This window comes from Giraffa tippelskirchi, chromosome 7, assembly GCF_054371585.1.
Source record: "Giraffa tippelskirchi isolate mGirTip1 chromosome 7, T2T-mGirTip1v1.2.pri, whole genome shotgun sequence".
Classification (NCBI taxonomy): Eukaryota; Metazoa; Chordata; class Mammalia; order Artiodactyla; family Giraffidae; genus Giraffa; species Giraffa tippelskirchi.
Window position 1 is genome coordinate 37,281,258 of NC_137281.1, and position 27,533 is coordinate 37,308,790.

The 27,533-nt window shown below is 38.0% G+C and overlaps 2 protein-coding genes across 2 annotated transcripts in view; both read right to left on the bottom strand.

Annotated features, from left to right (window-relative positions):
• Nucleotides 1-828: 828 nt before the first annotated feature.
• LPCAT2 (lysophosphatidylcholine acyltransferase 2) overlaps nt 829-27,533 on the bottom strand; it is a 67,238-nt gene continuing 40,533 nt past the window's right edge. Inside the window, exons 12-14 of the mRNA XM_081514212.1 lie at nt 13,572-13,670; nt 6,379-6,514; nt 829-2,706 (exon numbers count right to left, since the gene is read on the bottom strand). Of these exons, the coding sequence (XP_081370338.1) occupies nt 2,522-2,706; nt 6,379-6,514; nt 13,572-13,670 (420 nt within the window). The 3' untranslated portion in view covers nt 829-2,521. The remainder of the gene's footprint in view (nt 2,707-6,378; nt 6,515-13,571; nt 13,671-27,533) is intronic.
• CAPNS2 (calpain small subunit 2) lies at nt 20,647-21,387 on the bottom strand. The gene has a single exon (XM_081505847.1). The coding sequence runs from the start codon at nt 21,385-21,387 to the stop codon at nt 20,647-20,649; it is 741 nt and encodes a 246-aa protein (XP_081361973.1).

Genomic DNA, 27,533 nt, shown 5'->3' on the forward strand with positions numbered 1-27,533 from the left:
AGTTAACAATTTTAAAATGTTTAGGAAATTTTTCATTTTAGAATTCAGAAAGTATAAATAAGCCCATTATTCTAATAGAGTCGGTGGTGTATCAATTAACTGCCATCAACTAACCACCCTGCATTTGTAACAGTCTGAAAGGGCGAGTTCCTGAGTCTGAGAATCAGATATCCATACTGCCATGCTTCATACAGACAGCACACCATACATCTTCTAAAAGGGGCTCTTTTAAGTCTCCATTAGAGGTAGTAGTACTAGCGATCATATTCAGCCTTGCAAGACTCTAAAAACAGTGGCAGAAGAGAATTAAATATACATAAAGCAAGCAACTTGCTCTGTAAACATTCAGTGAGTCGTTATCCTTCAATAGAACTGTTCTGATTTTATGGTGTATAAGTCTTAGGATCTAGTATTTCTCATTTCAAAGAGTAACTTGGGTCTTTCAAACTATTCTATAAAATCATAGTGCATTTAACTGGTTTAATGAAATTTAATTGCCGAACTTTAAATTCTAAGAGAAGAACCTCTTTGAAGAAAATCTTCGTTTAGATGGCATAAAAACAGAGGCCTAGTTGGTAGTAATACTAACAGTAATGACTTGCGTTATTACATACACTCCATCAGTCAAAAGTCAACTTTAGGAATACTAACTATTGCTGCTTTGGCTAAAATTTGAGACTTTCATTAGAGTAAAATTATGTGTGACATTTCATAAGGCTTAAATGCAAACAAAATTGATTGATCACATTCACAAATATACAAACTTACATTCAAACCATGATATTAAAAGAGTATATTACATTTGAGACAAAAATGGCAAAACCAGAATTTTTAATTGCCAAGAATTTTATGTAGCAAGTTTGTTCAGTAACATAATAAAAGAAGAATATTACATTGGCAGAAGTGGAATTAAAGAACATAAATATTACTCTAAAACAGTAAAACAATGGGATCACTTTCAAGAGCCTCATAGAAAGCTTGTAATTTAAAATGCTACTTTTTCATGATTAATGGGATTAACATGTGACTTTTCCACGATAAAAATCAGGGTACCTGAGTATTACATATAATTCCACGTGATAAACAATATTATAAAGATGAACTTTCCTAATTACTTAAGCAATTGCTTTCAGCTCATTCCATGCTTTGTCTAAATAGCTTAAGATATGTAAAAAGCAAACAATAATACATATATACTTAAGGATGAAACTTTTTAGTAAGCATGCATGACATCTAATAAAATGGCATTTGAGGGAAATTATTGCTTAAATGAAAGGAAAAAAATACATCATTGCTAAATTCCTGCCTGGGGATTAAATTGTGGTCTTGCATTAATAAAGTAGGTTTTTGGATTCCCTAGCTTTTGGTGATACTTTGGAACCTTCCTATTTTTCCTGTTGATATTTCAGGCAAGCTCTCAGACGTTAAATAATCTGTGTGCAATGCAGGAAACCCAAGTTCAATCCTTGGGTCAGGAATATCCCCTAGAGAAGGGAATGGCAACCCACTCCAGTATTCTTGCCTGGAGAATTCCATGGACAGAGGAGCCTTGTGGGCTACAGTCCATGGGGTCACAAGGGCTGGACACAACTGAGTGACTAACACTTTTCACTTTCATTTTCTCAAATTTGAGAGGACACTTAATAAAATTCCCACTTAGATGGTAAAATGTATTAATTCTAATATTATGTAAACAAAGTAAATCTGATTCATTTACTGGGTAAGCACTACATTCTAAACTACCCAACTCAAATGAAACTAAACTCTGTGGCAAACAATTTATTTTCTCATTATGAAATTAATGTTACCTTCAATAAGGCAATTCCCACATAGCCTTTGGCCACAGTTGTTGTCTTTAAAACAAAGTTCTAAATCTGTAGATCTCACGAAAGGGTATGATTTCCTTAGCAGATGGTTACGGAAATCAACAATAGGGATGCATGCTCAAGAGAATATGAGTTTTTAAGGAGTCTTATCTGATTAATAGAGCTCTCCCTTGCAATCCCCCCACATTCAGTGATCCAAGAAACTGAAATACAAATGGAAAAGATGAATCTGTGAAGTTAAATGTATAAAATTATGTAACATTCCTCAGGCTCTTCATTCTTATTTCCAGAATGGGAAGAAATTAGAGTTAACAGAATATAACTTTATTTCTTTAGAGTAAGGTAGATGAAAAGGTGTTTATACTTAAAAAATTTTCAGTGTTGATTAATGCTCCTCAGTAAACAAGGGAGGTCATTTCATTTATTTGGATATGCAAACTAACCTGGAAAATCCATAAAAATACCTTTATTACCAGTAAGCCAATCGGTATAGCAAAATATTGTATAAAAGAAAAGGAATATTGATAAATACATGTGAATAGAAGCCTTTCAATAAAGAAAAATCTATCATTTTTATAAAAAAGCTATCTATTTTAACATCATCCTTACTCAATCATAAGTAAAATACTATCAATACATGCCTTTGAAATTTCAAATAAAAGCCACCGTGGTTTCCTTATTAGAAATATTTGTTTTCAGTCGTCCTTTTTATCTGAGGTACTTTCTTCATGACTTTCAGGGCTGACTTTATTACTTACAACTGATGGAGTTGCTTGGACTTCTTTTGGTAATGAAAACACATGGCACGTCTGGAGATCTAAGTAGGTTGTAAATATCTTAGCATATTCTGGATGCTTTAGGGCAAAACTTTTAAATTCCTCTAAAAGAGTAGAAAAAACCAAAATTCAATAAATTGAGATGAATCTTCTTTTGGCATGATGCAGATTAACATATGATCTTAATAATATAATGATTGCAAAAGTCTATTATTACTCAACCCTTATAAATTGTACAATCGCTTTGGCAGATAGTTTTTTCCATTATCTAGTCAAGTTGAAGATATGCATACTTGATTCTCAGGTAGATAAGCTAGAGGATTTGTGAATATTGTATTCTGGGAGACATGCATGAGAATGTTCACAGCAATGTTATTCCTAATAGGTGAAAAATGGAAACAAATGTTTCCATTTGTTTGTTAACAGTTGAAATGGAGAAATAAATGTTTGTTAACAGTTGAAATGGAGAAATAAATCCTGGCATATTCAGGGAACATAATGCTGTACAGCAATGAAGATGAATGAATAGCTGTGTTGTAACAATGTGGATAAATCTTAAAACCATAATGTCGAATGAAAAAAGCCAAACACACAAGAACACACGTGGTATGAGGCTACTATGCAAAATTCAAAAACTTAGGCAAAACTAAAATATATTTAAAATTTGTACTTTTGTGGTGAAATGCTAAAGCAAAGCAGGCAGATATTCCTTTTTAAGTCAGGTCAGCAGTTCCCTCTTTTAAGACAGAGGAAGGGGTTGTATTTTTGGAAGGGGCACATGGAGGCTTCTAGAGTTACTGAAAAATTCTATTTCTTGACCTGAGTGGTAGTATACAAGTGTTCATTTATAAACCTTCATTATGCTCCATGTTTTTGTTTTATTGTTATATATAATTTTATTATTTCTCTGTAATAAAAAATGTTTAAAAATTTATTCTCCAGGACTTTATATTGTGCTGTGCTGTGCTTAGTCACTCAGGCGTGTCCAACTCTTTGCTACCCCATGGACTGTAGCCCGCCAGGCTTCTCTGTCCATGGGAATCCTCTAGGCAATAATACTGGAGTGGGTTGCCATGCCCTCCTCCAGGGGATCTTCCCAACCCAGGGATTGAACCCAGGTCTCCTGCATTGCAGGCAGGTTCTTTATCAGCTGAGCCACCAGGGAAGCCCAGGACTTTCTATTACTGACCTTTAAAATGATTTTAACCTTTAAAACTGGTAAAGAAATGAACCATGTTGAAAAACTGAGCCCTGCCTGACTTATGATCAGTAAGAACAAGTAGAGTGTACAATATATAATAATCGTTATCACAAGACCCCTGAGTTGTGGGCCTCCTTTCATCTCAGGTGTTTTGATTTGCGACATAAGGTAGAGTATAGAAATTAACTTACTAAATTAACCATCAGAATTTGAACCTTAAGCCCCTAATAGTTTCTGAAATATGATGCTACCCTCAACTTTGAAATTTCTCTCTCCTTTTCTGTTAGGATAGAGAAAGCTTTATTGAACTTATATAGCAAAGGGAGCCTGGTCTTTGAATAAGTTTGCTATTTGACTCTCTAATAAAAGGCTTTTAACCCAATATCCTATTTCTATCCATTAAAAAAAATCCTCCGATAACCAAGTGTCTACTTCATGGCACATTAGAGTACCTAGCAATTCTTGATGATATAAACAGGTCTTAGTGATGAGGAAGTCACCAGATTGAGCCCAGATCATTCTCTGTAATTACAACATTTTGTATTTTGTATTAATAGACTTTATATTTCCAAATCAGGTAAGCTATTAATTATTCTTTCTTAACACCCAAAATAAAGATTTATCTGCATGATTCTATTTCAATGATGGAGGTAAAATGGACGTTAAGTGATTTCTAAGATACATAGGCAGGAGAGTTGATCTACGGAAATCATGAGCTTTAATTGTGCTCTGGTCAAAAGATGAAGGTCTCTGTCTTCTTTGGGGATGCCAGTGGCATTACAGAGTAACTCATTTCTAGAAGTACTATGAACTGGTGATAAGTAGAATTTGGGCATTAATTTTGCTAAAGGAAAACCAAGAATGAAAACTTAAATGATCATATTTAAATAATGTAAATGGTCACATTCATGATAAATTTTTATACCTATTCTTCCATAAAATCATATGTAAATACCTCAACCATTCCTGCAAAAAAAAAAAAGTGGGCTTGTATAACATTGAGAAGAGGAGATATTCTTTGTATTCTAAAAAGAAAAATGTTGAACTCCAAAAAAAACAAAGTAGATTTCTATAAAAAAAAATTAAAATCAACAGGCAAACATATGACTACCTACAAGTAATTCTCCAGTACTAGCTTCCATTGAAATAATAATTCAAAATAGTTTTTCAAAGTGTAGTAGCTTTGAGACTTCTTTGTGGTCCGGTGGTTAAGACTTCGTCTTCCAGTGCCAGGGGTGTGGTTTGATCCCTGATAGGGGAGCTAAGATCCCCCATGCCTTGAGGCCAAAAAAGTCAAAGCATAAAACAGAAGTAATATTGTAACAAATTAAATAAAGACTTTAAAAATGGTCAACATCAAAAAAAAAAATCTTAAAAAGAATACTAAAAAAAAAAAAATTGGTAGCTTGGAGTAATACAGTCTTAATTATGTAATGAAAATGGCCAGAGAATTAGTACACATGAAGTTTATGACTTTTAAGTTTTACATCAGTACATACTTCCCATTTTATCCTTTCTTTTTTTTTAAAATGAACTTAATAGAGTAAGTGCCCTAGGTACTTAATTATCTAAAATAGAAGAAAAGATAGCCAAATGACAGCAATTAAAAACAGAGAGTAAGCATAGTATGTAGTCTAAAGCCCCCATCCAATAAAGTTATCAGGATGAAACTCTTTGAGCACCAGAAGGAAAAAGGCATTCAAGAGGAATCCTCCTCCAGCCCACCAGAGACGACTGGAGAAGATAAGCCACGTCTATGACCACATCAAAGCTCCGCCAAGTTGTGTTTCCCAAGAACATTATGAAATACATGGAAACTGGTGAACCATCCCTTCATCCCTTACAGGACTTATTTTTAAACTTTTGTTTTTATTTAGTTTTATTTGTTTTTATTTTTTGGCCACATCATGTGGTATGAGGGATCTCAGGTCCCCAGTTCAGGGATCAAACCTTGGAAGTGCCGAGTCTTAACTACTGGACTGCCAGGGGAGTCCCAGGGGCACTTATTCTAATGCATGGACTTGAGCCATCAGGAGACAGGCTGGTGGACAGACCTGTCACCTGGCCTCAAGGTCTTCCTCCATGATAGTCCCTCCCTCACAGGGGTGCCATCAACATGATATGAGATAATGAATGTGAAAGCTCACCTAAGCTACTAACAGGAAACATTAATAGATGGTTTAGTTACTGTTATTACTGTTGGTCCCTCAGCCTGTATCCCTCTACTGTGGCTACAACTCTGACATTTTCTGGTGAATGATCTTAGGTAAGTCACTTAGATTCTTTGCATCTTGGTAACATAAGAATAATGAAGAGTATTAATCAAATAGGCCTGCTGTAAAGAATAAATGAATTAATATATATAAAATGTTTGAAGAGTGCTTAGCATATGGTAATTTCCCAATAATTGGCTTCTACCATTACACCACTACCACTATTATTGCTATCATCATCATTGTTACTATTATTTCTAACATTAACATGTTAGAGGAAGGAAATAACACTTGTATGAGGGTCAGTCATAGTCTGGATGCCCTCCTCATACACTGAATCAGCAGCCAAACTGCCTACTCACCATAGGAAACAGAATCCCCTTGGGCTATTTCCTTGAAGAGACCAGAAACATCAAGGTCAGGCACTCCAAGGGAAGCCTGCATGATGGTGGAGAACTCTTCCTCTGTTATGAAGCCATCCTCATCAACATCAAACAGCTGAAGGAAAAAGAAAATAAAGCTTAAGAACGAGCTCCTCCAGAGCAATGGCAGTATGGAATAATCTTGGAAAATAAATTCTTTAGTAATTCAGACATTCACTGTGCCAGGGGCTCGGGATATACGTCCATATGTATGATATCTGATGCCTTCACAATACTTATAGTTTAGTGGTAGAAAGAGATAAAATTAAAATGGGGCTACAACCATAGTAAGCACAGAAGCACATGGGGGTCCTCTGTAGAACAAGATGAATCCTACCTGGAGAGATCAGGGAAGGCTTTATGACATTTGAGTTGGGTCTTAAAACATGAAGAAAACATACAAGGAATATACAAGGACTATACAAGGAATATGCAAGGAATATATAAATATTGGTAGGTGATTGCTTAGGGCTCAAGTCAGGAGAGAGAAAGACAACCAAGAATCAGATCATAGTGTATCATCTAACCCTGCAGGATGATGATGGGAAGGACTGTGGAGTGATCGACTGTGACCTGGGGGAGCTCTCTAAGGAAGAGGGTGGACGATGGATTGGAGGCAGAAGGTTGAAAAGACTTCTGTTGTTGTTCAATCGCTAAGTCATGTCCAACTCTTTGCAACACCATGGACTGCAGCACACCAGGCTTGCCTGTCCTTCAGTATCTCCTGACGTTTGCTCAAACTAATATCCATTGAGTCTAAGAGACAAGAAAAACAGTGAAGAGTCTGGGGTGGAGAAGCATGAAGGGCAGGAAGAGAGAATTTATAAGGAAACAAAGGTGGGATTTGCATTTCAGTTAGAGGTCTGCAGTGATAGAAAACAAGGAGCCAGTGATGGCAAAGGTGTTCTGACTTAAGCAAGGGGTGAAAGCATTATTTTACCCAGAGTGGGGGAACAGGTACCCAATGAGATCAAAGGTTAGACCTGGAGAGGTAAATCTGAATCACAAGTGTCAGTTAAAAGTAAAGTCTAGCACATCAGCACAGGAGAATGATGAGCCTTGAGATATGAATTCAGGCAGGAACTGAAACTATAAGAGTGTTTGAGTTTCTCTGTGGAAAATGCACAAAGTAAGGCAGAGTCCTGGAAACTGTAAGAGTTGAGGTGTGTGCAGGGAAGAGGAACCAGCAAAAATAACAACAATAACGAAAGCAGTCAGAGAGATGGAGAAGCAGAAAGAAAGAGCATGCATCTTGGAAGCTAGGGGAGGTTTTTAGAAAAGAGGAAGAAACTCTGAGTGTGGTAATGGTCAACACAGTAAAATGCCATAGAAAGGCCAAGCAAGGAGCAAAGAGGTTTGCTGGATTTGGCAATTAGGAGATCCTCATGACAGATGGTAATGGGAATCAAGGAATGAATAGATGTGAGGTATGGAGGCACAGGCTCTTCTTTTAAGAAATTATAGAGGGCTACCCTGGTGGTCCAGTGGTTAAGAATCTATCTTGCAATGCCTGGGATACCAGTGGGTAACATAACTCACTTTTACCTATTTGCTCAAACCAGAACACCTCGGCCACCACTGACTCCTTCTTTTCCAGCACTATAGACCTCTAACTGATATGCAAGTTCTGTTTTTGCTTCCTTATAAATTCTCATTTCCTGCCCTTCCTGCTTCTCCACCCCAGACTCTTGTTTTTCCTGTTTGATCCCTGGTCTGGGAAGATCCCACATGCCACAACTACTGAAGCCTGCTTACACTAGAGTCTGTGCTGCACAAGAGAAGCCACCACAATGAGAAGCCCACATGCTGCAACTAGAGAGTAGCTCCTCTTCTCTGCAACTAGAGAAAAGCCTGCTCAGTGACAAAGACCCAGCACAGCTAGAAATAATTAATTTAAAAAGAAGTTATGGAATAAAGGGCAGGAGAGAAATGGGGTAACAACCATGCACAAAAGGAGGCTGCCTACAGGAAGGGAGAGACTGAATATGTTTATAGGCAGAGGGGAAAGGGTGGGATACACTGAAAGTCAAGTTGCAAATGAGGGACAGTTGATATGTCATATTCAAAATCTTCTCCAGGGTATTCACATTTTTTAAATGATATCAACACTGACTCTTTGCAGGCACTGATCCAACATGTTCAAATCCCTTTACACACACATTTAACTCTGATAACAGTCTACCCTAATGAGTGTTATGTAAGGGAAGGGTTGTTATTAGTCATATCTCACAGATAAGAAAGCTGAGGAACATAGAAGCCAGAGAACTTTCCCAAGGTCACAGAGCTTGTCAGTGGTCAAGCTGGTACCCAAAGGCAGGCAGATATCTACAGCTCCTGCTGTTAAGGTATCCACTTCTGACCAAACACACAATCAAACACAGGCATAGGGTAAGGTGTGATAATCGTGAAAAGAACAACAAGCAAATATTGAATAGTGCTTTAATCATCCACTAGGGTGGGAGGAGAAAAACAGAATTTGAAGTTGTGATTTGCTGCCCCCTGATGAGAAGGCATAGACTCCTAGTCCATTTTCTACACTCAGCCCCTGAATGGAGGATAAGACAGCTGGAAAGTACAACGTGCATTAGCATTTGTGGAACATTTCATGCAAAGATGAGCTCGATAAAGGACAGAAATGGTACGGACCTAATAGAAGCAGAAGATATTAAGAAGAGGTGGCAAGAATACACAGAAGAACTGTACAAAAAAGATCGTCATGACCCAGATGATCATGATGGTGTGATCACTCACCTAGAGCCAGACATCCTGGAATGTAAAGTCAAGTGGGCCTTCGAAAGCATCACTATGAACAAAGCTAGTAGAGGTGATGGAATTCCAGTTGAGCTATTTCAAATCCTCAAAGATGATGCTGTGAAAGTGCCGCACTCAATATGCCAGCAAATTTGGAAAACTCAGCAGTGGCCACAGGACTGGAAAACGTCAGTTTTCATTCCAATCCCAAAGAAAGGCAATGCCAAAGAATGCTCAAACTACCGCACAATTGCATTCATCTCACACGCTAGTAAAGTAATGCTCAAAATTCTCCAAGCCAGGCTTCAGCAATACGTGAACCATGAAATTCCAGATGTTCAAGCTGGTTTTAGAAAAGGCAGAGGAGCCAGAGATCAAATTGCCAACATCCGCTGGATCATCGAAAAAGCAAGAGAGTTCCAGAAAAACATCTATTTCTGCTTTATTGACTATGCCAAAGCCTTTGACTGTGTGGATCACAATAAACTGTGGAAAATTCTGAAAGAGATGGGAATACCAGACCATCTGACCTGTCTCTTGAGAAACCTTCACATGAGGTCAGGAAGCAACAGTTCAGGAAGCAACAGTTAGAACTGAACATGGAACAACAGACTGGTTCCAAATAGGAAAAGGAGTATGTCAAGGCTGTATATTGTCACCCTGCTTATTTAACTTGTATGCAGAGTACATCATGAGAAACGCTGAGCTGGATGAAGCACAAGCTGAAATCAAGATTGCTGGGAGAAATACAATAACCTCAGATATGCAGATGACACCACCCTCATGGCAGAAAGTGAAGAAGAACTAAAGAGCCTCTTGATGAAGGTGAAAGAGGAGAGTGAAAAAGTTGGCTTAAAGCTCAACATTCAGAAAACTAAGATCATGGCATCCGGTCCCATCACTTCATGGGAAATAGATGGGGGAACAGTGTCAGACTTTATTTTTTGGGGCTCCAAAATCACTGCAGATGGTGACTGCAGCCATGAAATTAAAAGACGCTTACTCCTTGGGAGGAAAGTTATGACCAACCTAGATAGCATATTTAAAAGCAGAGACATTACTTTGCCAACAAAGGTCCATCTAGTCAAGGCTATGGTTTTTCCAGTGGTCATGTATGGATGTGAGAGTTGGACGGTGAAGAAAGCTGAGTGCCGAAGAATTGATGCTTTTGAACTGAGGTGTTGGAGAAGACTCTTGAGAGTCCCTTGGAGTGCAAGGAGATCCAACCAGTCCATCCTAAAGGAGATCAGTCCTGGGTGTTCATTGGAAGGACTGATGTTGAAGCTGAAACTCCAATACTTTGGCCACCTCATGTGAAGAGTTGACTCATTGGAAAAGACCCTAATGCTGGGAAGGATTGGGGGCAGGAGGAGCAGGGGACGACAGAGGATGAGATGGCTCGATGGCATCACTGACTCGATGGACATGGGTTTGGGCAGACTCCAGGAGTTGGTGATGGACAGGGAGGCCTGGCGTGCTGCGATTCATGGGGTCGCAAAGAGTCGGACACGACTGAGCGACTGAACTGAATTGAGTTGAACTTTCACAAACGGTAGCCCCAGGGCTCTTTATGGGCCTTGGACTTCAGACATGAACAGCCAGGTTGTCACACACCCCATTCTCATAAATTCTAAGTTTTGTGTTAAAGTCTTCCATTCCTAAACAATTCTCACCAACTCATCAAATCGTCTAAATTCCTGCCACATTTGGTGCTTTGATGGCTCTCTCTTCTGTAGAAGTTCCCTTCACATGTCCATCCTGGGACTTTTACTTCCTTCACAGTCATTGTGACAAAGGACATTTTGCCACAACGACCCCATAATACCCCCCCATTTCTCTCAATTCCTCACGTTTCGAATAGTCTCTTTGCTACACAGTTCCCAGATCTCAGGTAAATCCCACCCTCTGGGTTTTGGTAGAAGGTTTAACACCTCAGTTTCCTTGGAGAATGGGGAAGTGCTATCTCCCCAGTGCACAGAATGCTGCAGGACTCTGTATTCATTCAGCCAGTCTGTGTCTTTTGGTTGGAACGTTTAACCCATTTACATTTAAAGTAATTATTGATACATATGTTCCTATTGGTATTTTCCTAATTGTTTTGTTTTTGTTTTTGTAGGTCTTTTCCTTCTCTTGTGTTTCCTTCCTATAGAAGTCCCTATAGCATTTGTTTGTAAAGCTTATTTGGTGGTGCTGAATCCTCTTAACTTTTGCTTGCCTGTAAAGCTTTTGACCTCTCTATCAATTTTTAAATGAGACCCTTGCTGGGTAGAGTAAACTTGGCTCTGAATCAAAACATCCTGTCTTTCCTAGCAAGCCCGTGGTTCAAGACCACCAGGACCCTGCCTGGAATCTGAATGATGAACAGAGTTTGGAGTTTGTCTCTCTGACAGCAGTGCCCAAGGGAGATGTAGAGCAGTTCCCGCAGCTGGGACCTCTGGAGCTCCCTGCTTCAGGGTCTTTCCAGGAGCCTGCTTGTTGTCCTCACAACTGATTCCTCAGCCAGTCTACTGCTAATGACTGAAGAATGCTGACTAATATTCTACCTCTAAAGGTCACCATGGTGATGAAATATGATCAAAGATGGGCAGTTAACTGTGAAGCGTTACTCAAATAAAAGGATGAGAATGGATCCTGTATATGTAAAATGATACTACTAAATGAAAAACATAGAAGCATGCCAAAATCATTTTCAAAAACATCAAACACCCTTGAGAAGGTTAAAAAAATAACCAAAGTAAAGCATGACACTTGCCTTACTGAAAAAAAATAGCTAATTATAGTTTTAGGTTCTCCTTTCCTTTTCCTACCTCTCCCCCCAAAAACCAAGGTCTAGGCTAGAGAAAAATCTCAGGACTTCTTTAAAAACAATAATTACTATGATTAAGGGCCAAATTTTCTATCAGGTCTTTCATTGGTAAGCCCAAAGTGACCACTTGCCCAGCTGAACTTATAATCACACAGACAATCCCAGAACAGGAACAGAAATAACTGGATCGGAATAAGTTAGCTATGTGCATAATTTTAGGTTTTACGATGAATAAGTCTGTAAAAGCCAAAAGTTTTCAACTTGGAAAGCATTCTGGCCCTTTCCTTGTGACCATCTGCTAAGCATCAGCCTCTTAGGTTCTTTATAGACCCAGCAGTTAACTCAGTTGAAAACAATCTGAAATAAAAAGCCAAATTGGGGGCTCTCTGTCAATGACAAAACACATGGAAATTCCTGAGGCTATCCAGGATGGTCTCTAAGACATGAGAAAGGACTCTGGGAGGAAGAGAGTCTTTCTGGATGATAGAGGGGAAGACACTTGTTGAGGACACAGTGGGATATTCTTCTCTGAGAAAATCAGGAAGAAATAAGAGTAGGAAACATACATCGGGAAGGTTCAGGCATAATGGTGGATGAAGCAGAGACTCAAGGGGCTGAAGGATAAAAGAGTCCACATACATGACTTAAAAGGCACATAGTGAGATCAAGCTTTAATTTCACTTGAGAACAGAGCATGTATGATGAGAATATGGAGGGGAATGTCCCATCCAAATACAAGTTAGATGAAGCACCTTTCATCTCTAAAGAATTGAAACACACTTTGGGAATGTATTCTTCCCCTCTTTTTGCACATATAAGTGATAAATGAAATCTGAGTTCTCATCATTTAAACCTCCATTAAGTTCTGCTGGGGATGGGGGACATGGATTTGATTCATTGCCCCCTAACCCCCCATCATGCTATGACAATATATATGATACAACAGGAAAACATACAGGGTGGAAATCTGAGACATCGTCGTAGAGATGAAAGGTGCTTCATCTAGCTTGTATTTGAATGGGATGTTCCTTTCCAAATTCTAATCATACATGCTCTGTTCTCAAGAAAAATCAAAACTTCATCTCACTATGTGTCTTCTGAGTCATGTATGTGGACTCTTATCACTTGATGCCACCACAACAAAATAAACTTCATCAGGAAAAGATTGCTGAAAACATCTCTGACATATAGAGTGAGAAAATAAGGATGGATCAAAACTTTCTGCATGGCAAATTAGAATGACAAGAGACAGGTCGTGTTTATTTATAAACCTCACTTTGAGGCTCCCAAATGGGGAGGCTGAAAAGAAATAATCTTTAAGCTAATTTATTAAATCACTTGCTCTTCAATCTTGATGCTGTTAACTGGGCTGCTTCCAAAGACTTTTTTTGCTTAAACGGATGCTTGTGTTTTCTTTATTCTCAGTAGCGATTGTCTTAATCACATTATTCTCGTGTTCATGTCACAGTAAATCTATAAACACTTGTAATGGATGCACTGATTTTCAAATAATACACTTAGAGTCAACACTTGTTTATGAGACAGACCAAGATGCTTTCAGTGGGGCTGACAGTACCTTAAATGCCACCTGGATGATCTCCTCTGTGTTGGCGGGGTTGCACAAGACAGCCAGCCCAATTACATACTCTCGGAAGTCGATACTGCCATCGTGGTTCTGTGAAAGGATGGAAGAAATCAATTAGCAGGGCCATTGGTTGAGTGACTATTAATCACAAGGCGAAATTCAGGCATGCCATGCAACTCAGCATCATCATGCACTGAGTCTATTTGGAAAAAAGCTCGCACTGAGATAGAACAGCTAGTGAACAGCCCAATTCAGAAGGAAGAAAAATAGATTTGTGTTCAGTGATAAATAAAAACATTTTATCACTGAGGCTCATTAAGAGTGAATCCATGGATATCAGCATGGGGTTTTGAGCTCAGCCTTGATAGGAGTCTCTCTGGGAAGCAGGATGGAAGATTCATTCCTAGGTGAGACCAAAGCCTTCATCCCACCATTGATGGTGGGCATGCCGTGGTGGTCAACACTCAGTGGGTCACAAAGAGACCCTCTACAGGTAGGAAACAGAAGGGAAAGGAAAAGGGCAAATTGAGGCAATAATCACAGCTACGTTCTTTCTTATTTCTAGGCTTGCTGCTGCTGCTGCTGCTAAGTCGCTTCAGTCGTGTCTGACTCTGTGCGACCCCATAGACGGCAGCCCACCAGGCTCCACCATCCCTGGGATTCTCCAGGCAAGAACACTGGAGTGGGTTGCCATTTCCTTCTCCAATGCATGAAAGTGAAAAGTGAAAGTGAAGTCGCTCAGTCGTGTCCGACTCTTAGCGACCCCCTGGACTGCAGCCCACCAGGCCCCTCCGTCCATGGGATTTTCCAGGCAAGAGTACTGGAGTGGGGTGCCATTGCCTTCAGGCTTAATCCGCAATAAAGCAGGAGCAAGTAAGCAAACATGAACAACGGCAAGGGCCCCTTAGAGATAGCAGGCCCTGGAAGATCCTGCACTTCTAAGCCTCTGGAAACTAAAACTAATTCATATGATGTTAATATCTATACACTTCAGCAGGAATTTCATGATGGCAATACAAAAGGATGGGTTGATAATTCTAATCCATGCTGACTGAATGCAAAGTTTTTCCTGAACATGAACTACTCACCTAGATAGGAACACTGAGCTGATGAAATGTGGAGAAAGGAGAGAGCTTAAGGAACAGAGGGGAAAAGAAGAGAGAGGCAAGGAAGAGAGGGAGGGAAGACAGAAGGAAGAGATAAAAGAAGCAAAACTAACAAGAAGGAAAGGGGAAGAGGAGAAAGGAAAAGTGAGACGGAGAGTGGAAGAGAAAGATGGAGGAGGAGAGAGAGGAGTAGGAGGGAGAAAGAAACAGAATAACAAGCACAATAATTATGATCCCAGGTGTGAGATCATTTTGGCAGCAAAATCTTCAAGTGATGAGTTTCCAGATAAGCTATGAACTAGTAATAACAAAGTTAGTGTGCTACTTGATAAGTAAGCAGACATTTGGTACTGATAAGACCATAGTCTTTAACTGTGACTAAGGGTCTACATTTCAACTATTAGGAGTTCCCCTAGGACAAGGGCTGCCTTCCTTCTATGCAGTGTGTTCTCACTTCCTAGCACACACAGGTAGGTGATAAAAACCATGCTACCTTTTTCTCATCCACTCTTACCTACCTACTACTTCTGGTTCACCTTAACACATTCAGGCAGTGTTCTTCACTAGGGTTTCACAGATGAGCTTGAAAGGGAAAGCCTTGAAGCCTCTGAAAGGGTGTGCCCTTTCTATACGTACATTATTTTACGGAAAAATTTTTGTAGCTTCTATGAGTTTTGGTTTTGGCTGTGTCATGGTGGCATGCAGGATCCAGTTCCCTGACCAAGGATTGAACTCATGCCCCCTGCAGTGGAAGCATGGCGTTTTACCCACTGGACCACCAGGGAAGTCCCCCGTCAGCTTCTCAAAGCAACCAAGTCTGTCACCATATTACCTTTATTTTGCTGCAGGGTAGGAACGAAAAAAAGTAATCTACCTTCACTAACCAGCCCACTGGATAAGATAGAAACAGAGGTTTCAAGAGTTCCCTAAAGTAATAGGATTTTTTCCTGAGATTAAAAACTCAGACCTGACTTCCATTTTTGTCTGATTTATTGTTGCTGTTGTTGTTGTTTAGTTGCTAAGTCAGGTCTGACTCTTTTATGACCCCATGAACTGTAGCCTGCCAGGCTCCTCTGCCCATGGGATTTGCCAGGCAAGAATAGTGGAGTGGGATCTCCAGTATTTCCTTCTCTGGGGATCTTTCCGACCCAGGGACTGAACCCATGACTCCTGTATTGGCGGGAGGGTTCTTTACCACTGATACACCTAGGAAGCCCTTTTGTCTGATTACCAGCCTCTAAAAGAGCTACTTTTTTTCCTTTAATCAACTTCATTGAAGTATCATTTACAGTCAATAAAAAGCATCAATTTTCAGGGTACAGTTTGAGGTTCTTTGAACAAATGTAGACACCAGGGTAACCACTACCACAACTGACAGCGACATTTTCATCACCCCAGAAGTTTCAGAGATGGTAGACTTTTAAGGGACATATATTTTCCTTCTTGTGACTCTATTTAATTTTCTTATGTACTATGGAGGGTTGTTGTTCATTAAGCCTTAGAGGTTGAACAGCTTATTGAACTGTGGATATATGCCTAATAAAGGTAAATTTCTTGTGCAATTGGTTTTTCTCCACTAAGAAACAAAGAAGTGTTAAATACAAGTTCTGAAGAATAGATATAAGAATCATCTATGACTATATTCAATATCCTGTGATTAAACCATAATAGAGAAAGATATGAAAAAGAATATATATATATGTATTACTGAATCACTTTGCTATACAGTCGAAATTAACACAACATCGTAAGCCAACTTAATATTTTGATTAAATAAATTTTTAAAAAGAGAATATCTATGGACACTGAAGATACAGCCATAGGTAGTATGGCTACTACCTATGGAAATACTCCTTTGAATTTATTGTGAGGCATCCAATTTTTATTTACACTACTATATCTAATGTTGTAATACAGGTAAAGCATTATAACTTATTTTTCAATGGAACATGAGAAATGTAAAGAACTCTTAATATTACTGCTATTAATATTAATTAGTAATAGTAATATTACTAATTAGTAATAGTAATATTAATATTACTGCTATTCACAAATAAAGGTAATATTCGGGACCCCTGATTTTAATTAACAATTTCATATGAGTGGCTTTGACCAAAAAAAGAATATTAAAGCAGACTCTTGATAATCAATCACATGAGAAATTATATGTGAGTTTTTATCCTAATAATGTGAAGGAAAAAAAGTATTATGGAAATTATTCTGAGATATTTTATTACTGGACTAATAAAATAATACATTTTAAAGTTTCCAAATTCAGAATAACAAAATTTTGAACTGGGGGCGGATCTTGGAAATCATCCAGTCAACTTCTTCATTTTTACTAATAAAAAATTAAGACATAAGTTTTACTTGAGGTAACAACACTCTACTCACTATTGCCATAACGACAATTAACATTTAGGTAATCTGACTCTCATTCAAATTAAAGCAGGTAAATGATAAAATATATTCAAAAACAGATGATTAAAAAGTATAAGTAAAATACACTCCTTTAAATTTTCAAGTTCAAATTAATCCCATGGTAAAAAAAAAAGATTCCTCAAATCTGTGGTGTTTTTTCCTTTAAAAATCAATTGAACTTCTCAGGAAGAGTACTATTATTCAAATTCAGTAAACTCTCACTTATACAGGAGAGTCCGGGAAGAGGTACTGTTTCCCTCAGTATTCTTATTAAGAGCATATTTCTATCCACCTACATAATTATATTATCAGTTGCTAGGAATTAAATTGCTTTAATCCACTTAGCATTAAAAACAGACATTTAAAAAAAGTAATTCTGAAAGCACTACAGGATCAATAGGTGTATTTAATATCAGTGTCCTGCAGGTGCTTGAGAAAATACTTTTTAAGGCCCTACTGTGGGTGAGTTGTGTAGTATTACTGATGAAATTTCTGACTGAAGTTGATATATAAATCAACTTTTAAAAACACATGCACTATTACTCAAAAAATATTTTTAAAGTGAACTTTGAGATGATATACAAACTTTGAATGCTTTTGGGCATTTGCTGTTTTTAGGTACAGAACACACAGTTCTTTTTCCTGCTGTTACAGGTTATTGAATTCAGTGGATTGTATCAAGATTAATGTGTATTCCAAAATCATATGAGATACTTTGAAATTTAAAAGTGTAGATGTATAATGTCACATTTAAACAAAATCATTATTATTTCTACTTACTACATTGGTTGCATTGTTCTTAAAAATTTTTAAATGATAGAGTTATATGAATCAAAGTCCTTCATCTTAGGCTATCAGTAGTCTTCCATGTAGGAAAGGCAAAATTTTAAAAAATTATTAGGTAAACTCTCCCTGTTATATTGAAAATGTGCCTTTAAAGCATCAACTGAAAAAAAAAAAAAAACAACATTGAATGGAAACTAAGAAATCCAATCACTTCTTAAGCTGTTGGTTTGACACAATGCCAAAGGTTGGGTTATTTGGAAAAATCCAGACTTTGGACTAAATTTTCTGGGGTCAACTCTAGTGCCTGGGGTTATCTATACAAGTTTTATACAAATTCATATGAGAATAAAAGAGAAACTTAAGTAATTTCAGAATGTTTTGCCCTGGCATGCAGGAAGAGAATCATAAAAGTAGTAATCCTTTAACGTGAAGAGGAAGAGAAATACTCAGTACCACTCCTAGTGTGAGATAATTGTCTTAACTTTCATAAAACATTTAGAATGAAGTGAGGGGAGAAAAGTGGGCCTACATTTTCTTTTCCCCAACCATCACGTGGAAAGATTAAATTATAAACTTAATATTCTTAGACCTTAAAAGGCACCTTGGCAGCTTTCCCTTTTCCTGGCTACGTTACTACATCCATGCCTAACATATTAGTGGCTTTATTCTAAAATAGGGATCCTGATATTAATGTGTGGTTGCTGGCAGCAGCCTCATTCTTATATAACCACACCTGGTTTAAGTAGCTCCGCAGACCAAGCTTAAATTACAACTCTCTTGAGCAAAGTGGACGTGATCTCTGTGCTTGGCTCAACTCAGAATCACACATATGTGGTATTTAACAAATATTATATGATGGTGATGATGGTGTACACAGAGGCCAAATGCCAACCTCTCTCAATTTCACTGGGGATTTCTAACAGGCAGCTGAGTGTGTTAATAGGCCAATTACACCATTTTAAGAGTTACAACTTCCCTCTAAATGAGTCAGAAAGGAAGGATTTATCTTCGAATTTAGGATGATCTTCCAAAGCAGACTAGGAGAGAGGGAATGAATTAAAAACCAGTGAAGCAGGAGGGGTAGAAACCAATTATATAGCAGGCAGATGAACAGAGCACTTGCAAATGGGCCCTCTCTAGCTGAGTCTACTGGCCAGGGGATTCCAGATTCTGGTTTGCCCCACTATCAACACTTGAATCAAAATGAAGAAAGCCAGGGACTTCCCTGGTGGTCCAGATGTTAAGGCTCCATGATCCCAATGCAGGGTGCTCAGGTTCAATCCCTGCTCAGAGAACTAGACACCACATGCTGCAGCTAAAGATCGTGCATGCTGCAATGAAGATCCCGTGTGCCACAACTACGACCCAGCGCAGCCACATAAATATTGAAAAAAGAAAAAGCCAAACCAATGGGCATTCACAAGGAAGGCACAACTACCTCTGCTTTTTGGGTGGCAGTTTCTCCTTACTCCTGTCTTCATTCTTTTGGACACTGGCAACATTGACTCCTGCGGGGCCTCAGTTTTCAGCTGAGGCTGATATGAAAAAAACAGTAAAACAGCCTAATCTTAAAGCACTGTCAGACAACCTTGGTTGTTCATCAGAATCATTTAAAGCTGGGGAGCTTTAAAAATACTCATCTTTGAGCCCAACCTCTAAAGATTTTTCTTTAACTCGTGTGGAGTGGGACTCAGCTATCACTATTCCTGAAGAGCTCTCCCAGTGATTCTAAGTTGCAGTCAGGGCTGAGAAACACTGCAATAAAGACTCAGCAACATTTATATATATATATATATATAAATATATAATGATTTATATATGTGTACATTTATGTACACATATGATTTGTGTACATTTTCTTGTTTTTTCTTTGTTTATTTTTTTCCCTGTCTGTGGTTTTCAAACAAATGAAAGACTATTCCTTGCTAGGAGGCAGGGCAAGACATGACAAGAGCTGGTTAACATCAGCTGGGCATGCCTGATTTTGTGTGTGAAGTACATGTAAGAGGGATCATTTTGATTCATTAAGGCAATCAGTGACATTTCAACTACAAGTACACCCTTTCATTCCCCAACACTCTCGTCCTCTATAAATATATCAAAACAAAACTTTTACATGTTTATTTTACTGAAGAAATAAGACTAAAGAATTCTAGATTTTAGATAGCTGCTCTACCATTAAAAAAATACTACCTTTATATAAAACTCCCTAATTTCATATTTCTGAGCCTGTTTCTGTGCAATTAAATATGTTTCCAGGAAAGCATATTTTTAATGTAATGGGAAGACCAGATGTGAATTAAGAGAAAAACAGATTTTGAATTTCCCACCTCCTCACCTTTTTGAAGGAAAAATGTACATCTATTGAGAGCTTTCTTGATTTATCCCAGGATTTTTTTCCAAATCTCATTCTTAACAATAACAACAACAAATTCCCTGCTCTTTGGAATTAATTCACCAAACAAGCAACGACCTCTTAAAATGTACTCCATGAGAGCCTGCCATCACATATATAGGTCCATATAAATTCTGAATCTCAAAAAGCCAACATACAAACCACTCAGAACATTTTTCATGAAAAATCTGTTTTAATTAAGCAATAAAGGGCAATGCAAGTTCAGAAATAGGTCCAGTTGTGAAAGAACTCAGCAGGAAATGACAGCTCCAGATGGGGTATCTGCAACCATGCAGAGAGAATGGCTAGGCTTCTAGCAGTCCTATCCTCCAGGGAGGGTCCTGACTTAACGCCCACTTCAGGAATACATGGTCAGCTGCAGCCACTCTTGGATAGAAACCTGAATCAGGCCATCTGCGTCTCTATCCAGGGATTTGAAGGCACGGAACATGGCATCCAGGCGAACCAGGCAGGTGATGAAGTTGTTAAAATCCATACTTCCATCCTCCTCGGCGTATCGGCGGACAATCATTTGGTAAAGTTGCTCATTTAGCTGGAAGCCCGCTGCCTGCAGAGACCCCCGAAGCTGAGAACTTCCCAGAAACCCAGACTGGTCCCTGTCATACTGCTTGTAAACACACTGCCATTTCTTGATGTTGTTCCAGAGATACTTAAATTCTTCAAAGCCCAGCTTCCCAGTCATGTCACTGTCCATGACAGATACAATGCTCCGGCAGGTGTCAAGACTAAAGCCGTCAGACTTCAGATCCTTGTGCTTAGAAAGGACTTTGTTGAGAATATTCATTAGGTCAGTGGCACCCACCTCCATGTCTGGTCCAGCCAGCTGAGCAAACTGTTGCCGAAAACGCCTAACTTCCTCACTTTCATTGGCCTCCACGATGGTGAAATGTTGCTGAGTGGGTGGTGGTTCTGGAGTATACTGAGCAGCCGCAGCTTCACTGATAAAATTCACAATTCCTCCAACTATCCCTCCAATATTCCCTCCTTCTCTTCTCTGACCACCTCCTCCAAGAAGGCCTCCAAGGGCTTGTCCAAGACCTTGATTTGCTCCTTCCAATAAAGCCTTTGCAAGAAACATGCTTTTGGTTTACCCAGCAAGGGCAAAAGCTGCTGAAATCTTGGAGGTGGTATGAGAGATGAAATGGGGTCTAAGTAGCTTACATGTGGAAGAACTGGCTTTTCTGTACCTGCCTGCACTGTACCACACCCTGGGGTGTGATGCTTCACCTCCTACTGAAGTTGCCTGAATTCCACTAGGTCCTAGCACCTGCCATTTTTCAAAGGGCCTCAATAAAATATTCCTAAGTTACAGTATATCTGACAAATTAGAAGAAATCATATTTTAAGTATAATATATAAAACTATAGATTTTTATATGCTGTTAATTATTCTTAGTTCTCTTTCTCAGCAGATGACATGGATTTTCCTAGCTGCTGCTGCTGCTGCTAAGTCGCTTCAATCGTGTCTGACTCTGTGCGATCCCATAGACGGCAGCCCATCAGGCTCTCCCGTCCCTGGGATTCTCCAGGCAAGAACACTGGAGTGGGTTACCATTTCCTTCTCCAATGCATGAAAGTGAAAAGTGAAAGTAAAGTCGTTCAGTCATGTCCGACTCTTAGCGACCCTATGGAGGAGCCTACCCATGGGATTTTCCAGGCAGGAGTACTGGAGTGGGTTGCCATTGCCTTCTCCAAAAGAAAGTAAAGAAAGTAAATGACCTATGGATATCAAGAGTTTCTTCTCTAGGTAATATTTATTGTTAGGGTACAACTGAATAATTCTTGGGCATTAGAAAAATATTTATCTAATTCTCTTCCTTCAACAGATTTGCAATATCTAATGTTCTTAAGAAAAACTTGGAAGGGAGATTTTTAAAATGCGGGGTCCCTAGATTCCATGCTTTAAGATTCTGATTCTGTGCAAATTTGGTGTCGCATTCACGATCTACATTTCTGAAATCTTTTGGAAGTGTAACATTCACATAGAAAACTGTAAAAATCACAAATGTATAGTTCAAAGAACTTCACAGACTGTAAATAACCCATGTTATAATACCCAAATCAAAAAAATAGAACATAAGAGCAGGACCTCTGAAGCTTCTTTGTGTCTCTTTCTAGGTACTCTCCTCTTCCAAGGGTAACCATTATTCTGACCTCTAACACCACAGATTCAAATTCGTACTTGAAATAAATGGAATCATACAGCATATACTTTTTTTGTAACTTGTTTTTAAATTTTAAAAAACTGTGGTAAAATACACATAACACAAAATTTACCATCTTAACAATTTTTAAGTACACAGTTCAGAGGCATTAAGTACATTCACATTGTTGTGCGACCATCATCACCATCCAACTCCAGAAATTTTTTTCATCTTGCAAAATAAACTCTGTCCCCATTAAATATTTCCTTCTCCCCCTAGGCCCTGGCAAGCACCATTCTACTTCATGTTTGTATGAATTTGACTATTTTAGGTATCTCATATAAGTGGAACCATACAGTATCTGTTCTTCTGTGTCTGGCTAATTTCACTTAGCATAATGTCTTCAAGGTTCATCCATGTTGTAGCATGTGTCAGAATTTATTTCCATTTTAAAACTAAATAATATTCTATTGTATGGATATAACACTTTGTTTATTCATTCTTCCACTGATGGATGCTTGGGCTGCTTCCACCTTTGGGCTTTTGTGAATAATGCTGCTATGAACATAGCTGTACAAATATTTCTACAAGTCTTCACTTTCAAATCTTTTGGATATATACCCACAAGCAGAATTGCTGGAGCAAATGGTAAATCTGTTTTTAATTTTTTGAAGGACCACCATACTATTTTCCACAGTGGCTACACTATTTTACATTCCCACCAACAATGTACAAGGGTTCCAATTTTTCCTCAGACTTTTTTTTTTTATCATAGCCTTTCTGATGGATATGAGATGATATCTTACTGTAGTTTTAATTTTCATTTCCCTAATGATTAGTGATGTTGAGTATCTTTTCACATACCTGTTGGTCACTTGTATGCCTTCTTTGGAGAAAAGTCTATTAAAGTCCTTTGCCTATTCTTTGATAGGGTTGTTTGCTTTCTTGTTGCTATTTTATAGTTCTTTGTTCATTCTGGATATTAACTCCTTATCAGTTATATGATTTGCAAATATCTTCTTCCATTCCATGAGCTGTCTTTCTGCTCTGTTGATAGTGTCCTTCAATGCATAGACATTTTAAACTTTTATGTAGTCCAATTTACCTAATTTTTCTTTTATTGCTCACATTTTTGGTGTCATATCCAAAAAATCAACAAGGAATCCAATGTCACAAAGCTTTTCCTCTATGTTTTTGTCTAAGGCAAAACATAATAGTTTTAGCCCTTATGTTTAGGTCTTTGATCCATTTTGAGTTAATTTTTATACATGACATAGGGTAAGAGTCCACTTCATTCCTTTGCATGTGGTTATCTCAGCACCATTTGTTGAAAAGATTATTCTTTCCCCATTGAATGGGCTTGGCGCCCTTGTTGAAAATCATTTGTATGCACACATACGAGTTTATTTCTGGGCTTTCTATGCTATTCCATTGGCTTATATATCTGTGTTTATGCCAGTACCACACTATTTGGATTACTATAGCTTTGTAGTAAGTTCTGAAATCAGGAACTTATTCATGTCTTCTTTAGTTTCTTTCAACAACACTTTGTAGTTTTCAATGTAGAAGCCTTCCACCTTCTTGGTTAAATTTATTCCTAAATATTTTATTCCTTTTAATGCTTTCTTCCTTTCCTTTTCAAATTGTGTATTATTAGTTTACAGAAACACAACTAAGTTTTGTGAGTTGATTTGTATCCTGCAACTTTGCTGAATTAGTTTATTGGTTCTAACGGTTACATGTGTGTGTTGTCTGCAGGGTTTTTTACATATAAGATCATGTATTTTGTGAGCAGAGATAATTCTACTTCTTCCTTTCCAACTCACATTCCTTTCTTTTCTTGCCCAACTGTTTTGGCTATGACTTCCAGTACTATTTGGTATAGATGCAACAAAAAGCAGGCACCTTTTCATGCTCCTAATCTTAGAGAAACCATTTTTAGGCTCTTACCATTGAGTCTGATGTTGGCTGTGGGCTTTTCATACATGATTTTTATTATGTTGAGTTACTTTACTTTTATTCCTAGTTTGCCAAGTGTTTTTATCTGAATGAGACTGAATTTTGTCAAATGCTTTTTCTGTAGCAATTGAGATAACCATGTTTTTCCCTTCATTTTCTGTTAATGTAGTTTATTACATTGACTGATTTTTCCATGTTGAACCACCCTTGCATTCAAGGAATAAATCCCACTTAGTCATGATGTAAAAATCCTCGTAATGTGCTGTTGAATTCTGTTTGCTAATATTTTGTTCAGGATTTTTGCATCAGTATTCATATGGACATTGGTCTTTAGCTTTCTTTTCATGTACTATTGACTCTTGAACAAAATGGGTTTAACTACGTGGGTTCATTTCTACTAGTATTTTTTTCAATATGTATATACTACAATACTACACCATCTGAGGGTGGTTGAAACTGTGGATGTAGAACCATGGATATGTAGGGCTGATTTTAAAGTTATATGCAGATTTTTGACTGCACAAGAGGTTGGTTCCCCTAACCTCTGCATTGTTCAAGGGTCAAAACTAGTATCTTTTTCTGACCTTGGTATCAGGATAATGTTGGCCTCATAGAATGAGTTAGGAAGTATTCCTTCCTCCTCAATTTTTGGAAAGAGTTTGAGGAGGACTGATACTTAATTATTCTTTAAACATTTGGAGGGATCCACAAGTGAAGCCATCTGGTCCTGGGATTTTCTTTGTTGGGAGGTTTTGTAAAAATTATTCATTCAACCTTCTTACTAGTTATAGGTCTGTTCAGATTTTTTATTTCTTTATGATTCAGTCTTGGTAGGTTGTACATTTCTAGGAATTTGTCCACTGCATCTAGGTTATCCAATTTGTTGACATAGTTGCTCACAGTACTCTTTCCTAATACTTTTTGTTTCTGTGAAGTTGGTAGTATTGTCCTCTCTTTTCTGATTTTGTGTGCCTGGTTTTTTGCTCAAAATTACATTTGTGAGATTTGATTTTAAGTTTTTAATACACATATTCAAAAGTCAGTCTATGACAGGTAGTCCCAGACAATACCTTGAGAAACCTCAGCCTTGATACTAGGTAGAGTCAGGGTATTAGTCCTCCAGAAGTCTCTGGAAAGTCTATCAGTAAACTCAGGGGAAAGTAGACAGGGCGTAACTAAATCATTATATCTCTCAGAATTTTGGACCTTAATTTCAATCTGCAAAATGATAATAATAGTATCTCCCTGTCTGCTTTATCATGATTCAATTTCATTTATTATGCTTCAGGACTTAAACTCAATATTTAAAAAAGAAAGATGAATGCATCAGGGTCACTGTGCTCAAAGTTAAGAAGACCCTCAGAAAACTAGGTGTTGTAATTATAATCTGAAGTCTATTTCACATCTATACCATTAATACTAAACTATTACATTTGTATATAATATTTGCATATAATATTCTTTGGTACCTAGGTTTCATATACTTCCTCTGAAAGACACAAAACATTCAAGATAAGGAAAGGAAAACTCAAGAGATGTTAAGCTACTTTGAAAAGGTCATACAGCTAATATATTATCTAAACAGTGGATTATCAAACCACTATGAGTCCCCAAAAGGGGAGCAATAAGTTCTGTTGAGGCAAAGGATAGGAGAATATTTACCTATAGAAAAGATAATGTGTAGGCCTAACTATAGGCTAAGTCAGAGTTTTCCAAATAGACAAGGGATATATATGAAGGGGTGGTATTGTGAAAAGATAGAGGAACTAAAGGATATGCGGAATTCAATAGATGGTGAATAGTTCAACATGATGCGAGTTTATTGCTGGAAATGATGGGAGATAAAGGCTCAATAGGATAGAACGAAATTGGAGAGGACTTTGAACAGCCATCTGACAGAGTCTATCTCACAGACTACTGTGGAAACTCCTAAGCCTCGAATATGAAGTCAAATAGTACTCCGTTATATGAATATATCACATTTTGTTTACTCAATCACCTATTAGTGGATATTTAGGTTTCCTACTTTGGAACTATTATGCATAGTGTTGCTAACAGCATTCATGTGTCACTGTTAACTTTTTAAGTTCAACAACTTAATAACTTTTTAAGTACAAATAGGAGATTAAATGAAAAATTACTTCATAAACTGTACAATTCTTGAATTAAATAATGATTATTCTATCTATGACTAGGGAGAGAACAGTAGCTGGGAAACCCTGCTCTGTGTAGGACATGGGGGCAAGGTCTCCTTCTGCCACACCTAGTGTTTTGTATAAAACTCTGCCAACTAGTTTTATGGCACAGGACTCCAATAACTGGTCTCAAGGGCACCACGAAATAGTCTCTGTAAATACCAAAGGCGAAATGTCTTCCTTTACCACATTGAGGAAGCACCACAAAAGGACTTCTTCCCTTTAGGGGATTACAAGGGGCCATCTGGCCTCAGACAGATTTAAATCCATTCATATAAGCTTCTCTCTGAGGAAATTACATGGGCTTTGTTTTTATAATATTGCAAAATTAACTTGACAGCATCCATTGCCATATAAAATGTGCCTCCTTATGTCCATCTGAAGTGTTTTTTGCTGAAGTTTAAATCCAATTCTTCTCATTTATTTTCTCTGAAGATGGAGAGCATTTGGCTAACAGTTTCTCATAAGCCATCATGGAATAAAAGACTGTTATTAGATTAACAAGCCTTTTCTTCTCTGGACTATTTAATCCCCTACGGCTATTTATTAGACCATTAATAAGAACTTTGGTTGCTGTCTGGGCGAACTCTACTGTCCAGATCGGGAGAGAAAGAGTAGGGGAAGAGGCAACATTCAATGGAAAATTTAACCTCAGTTTGAGGGGGGAAGAGTTATTGAACTTATTGAACCTAAAAAGTCAACAGCGATACTTGAATGCTATTAGCAACACTATTCATGATAGTTCCAAAGTAGCAACAACCTAAATATCCACTAACAGGTGAATGAATAAACAGAAATGTGATATATTTATATAATAGAGAACTATTTGGCAATAAAAAGGGATGAAATTACTGATACATGCAACGACACATATGGACCTCAAAAACTGCCAACACGAGACTGTGTATCGTAGGATTCCATTCATTG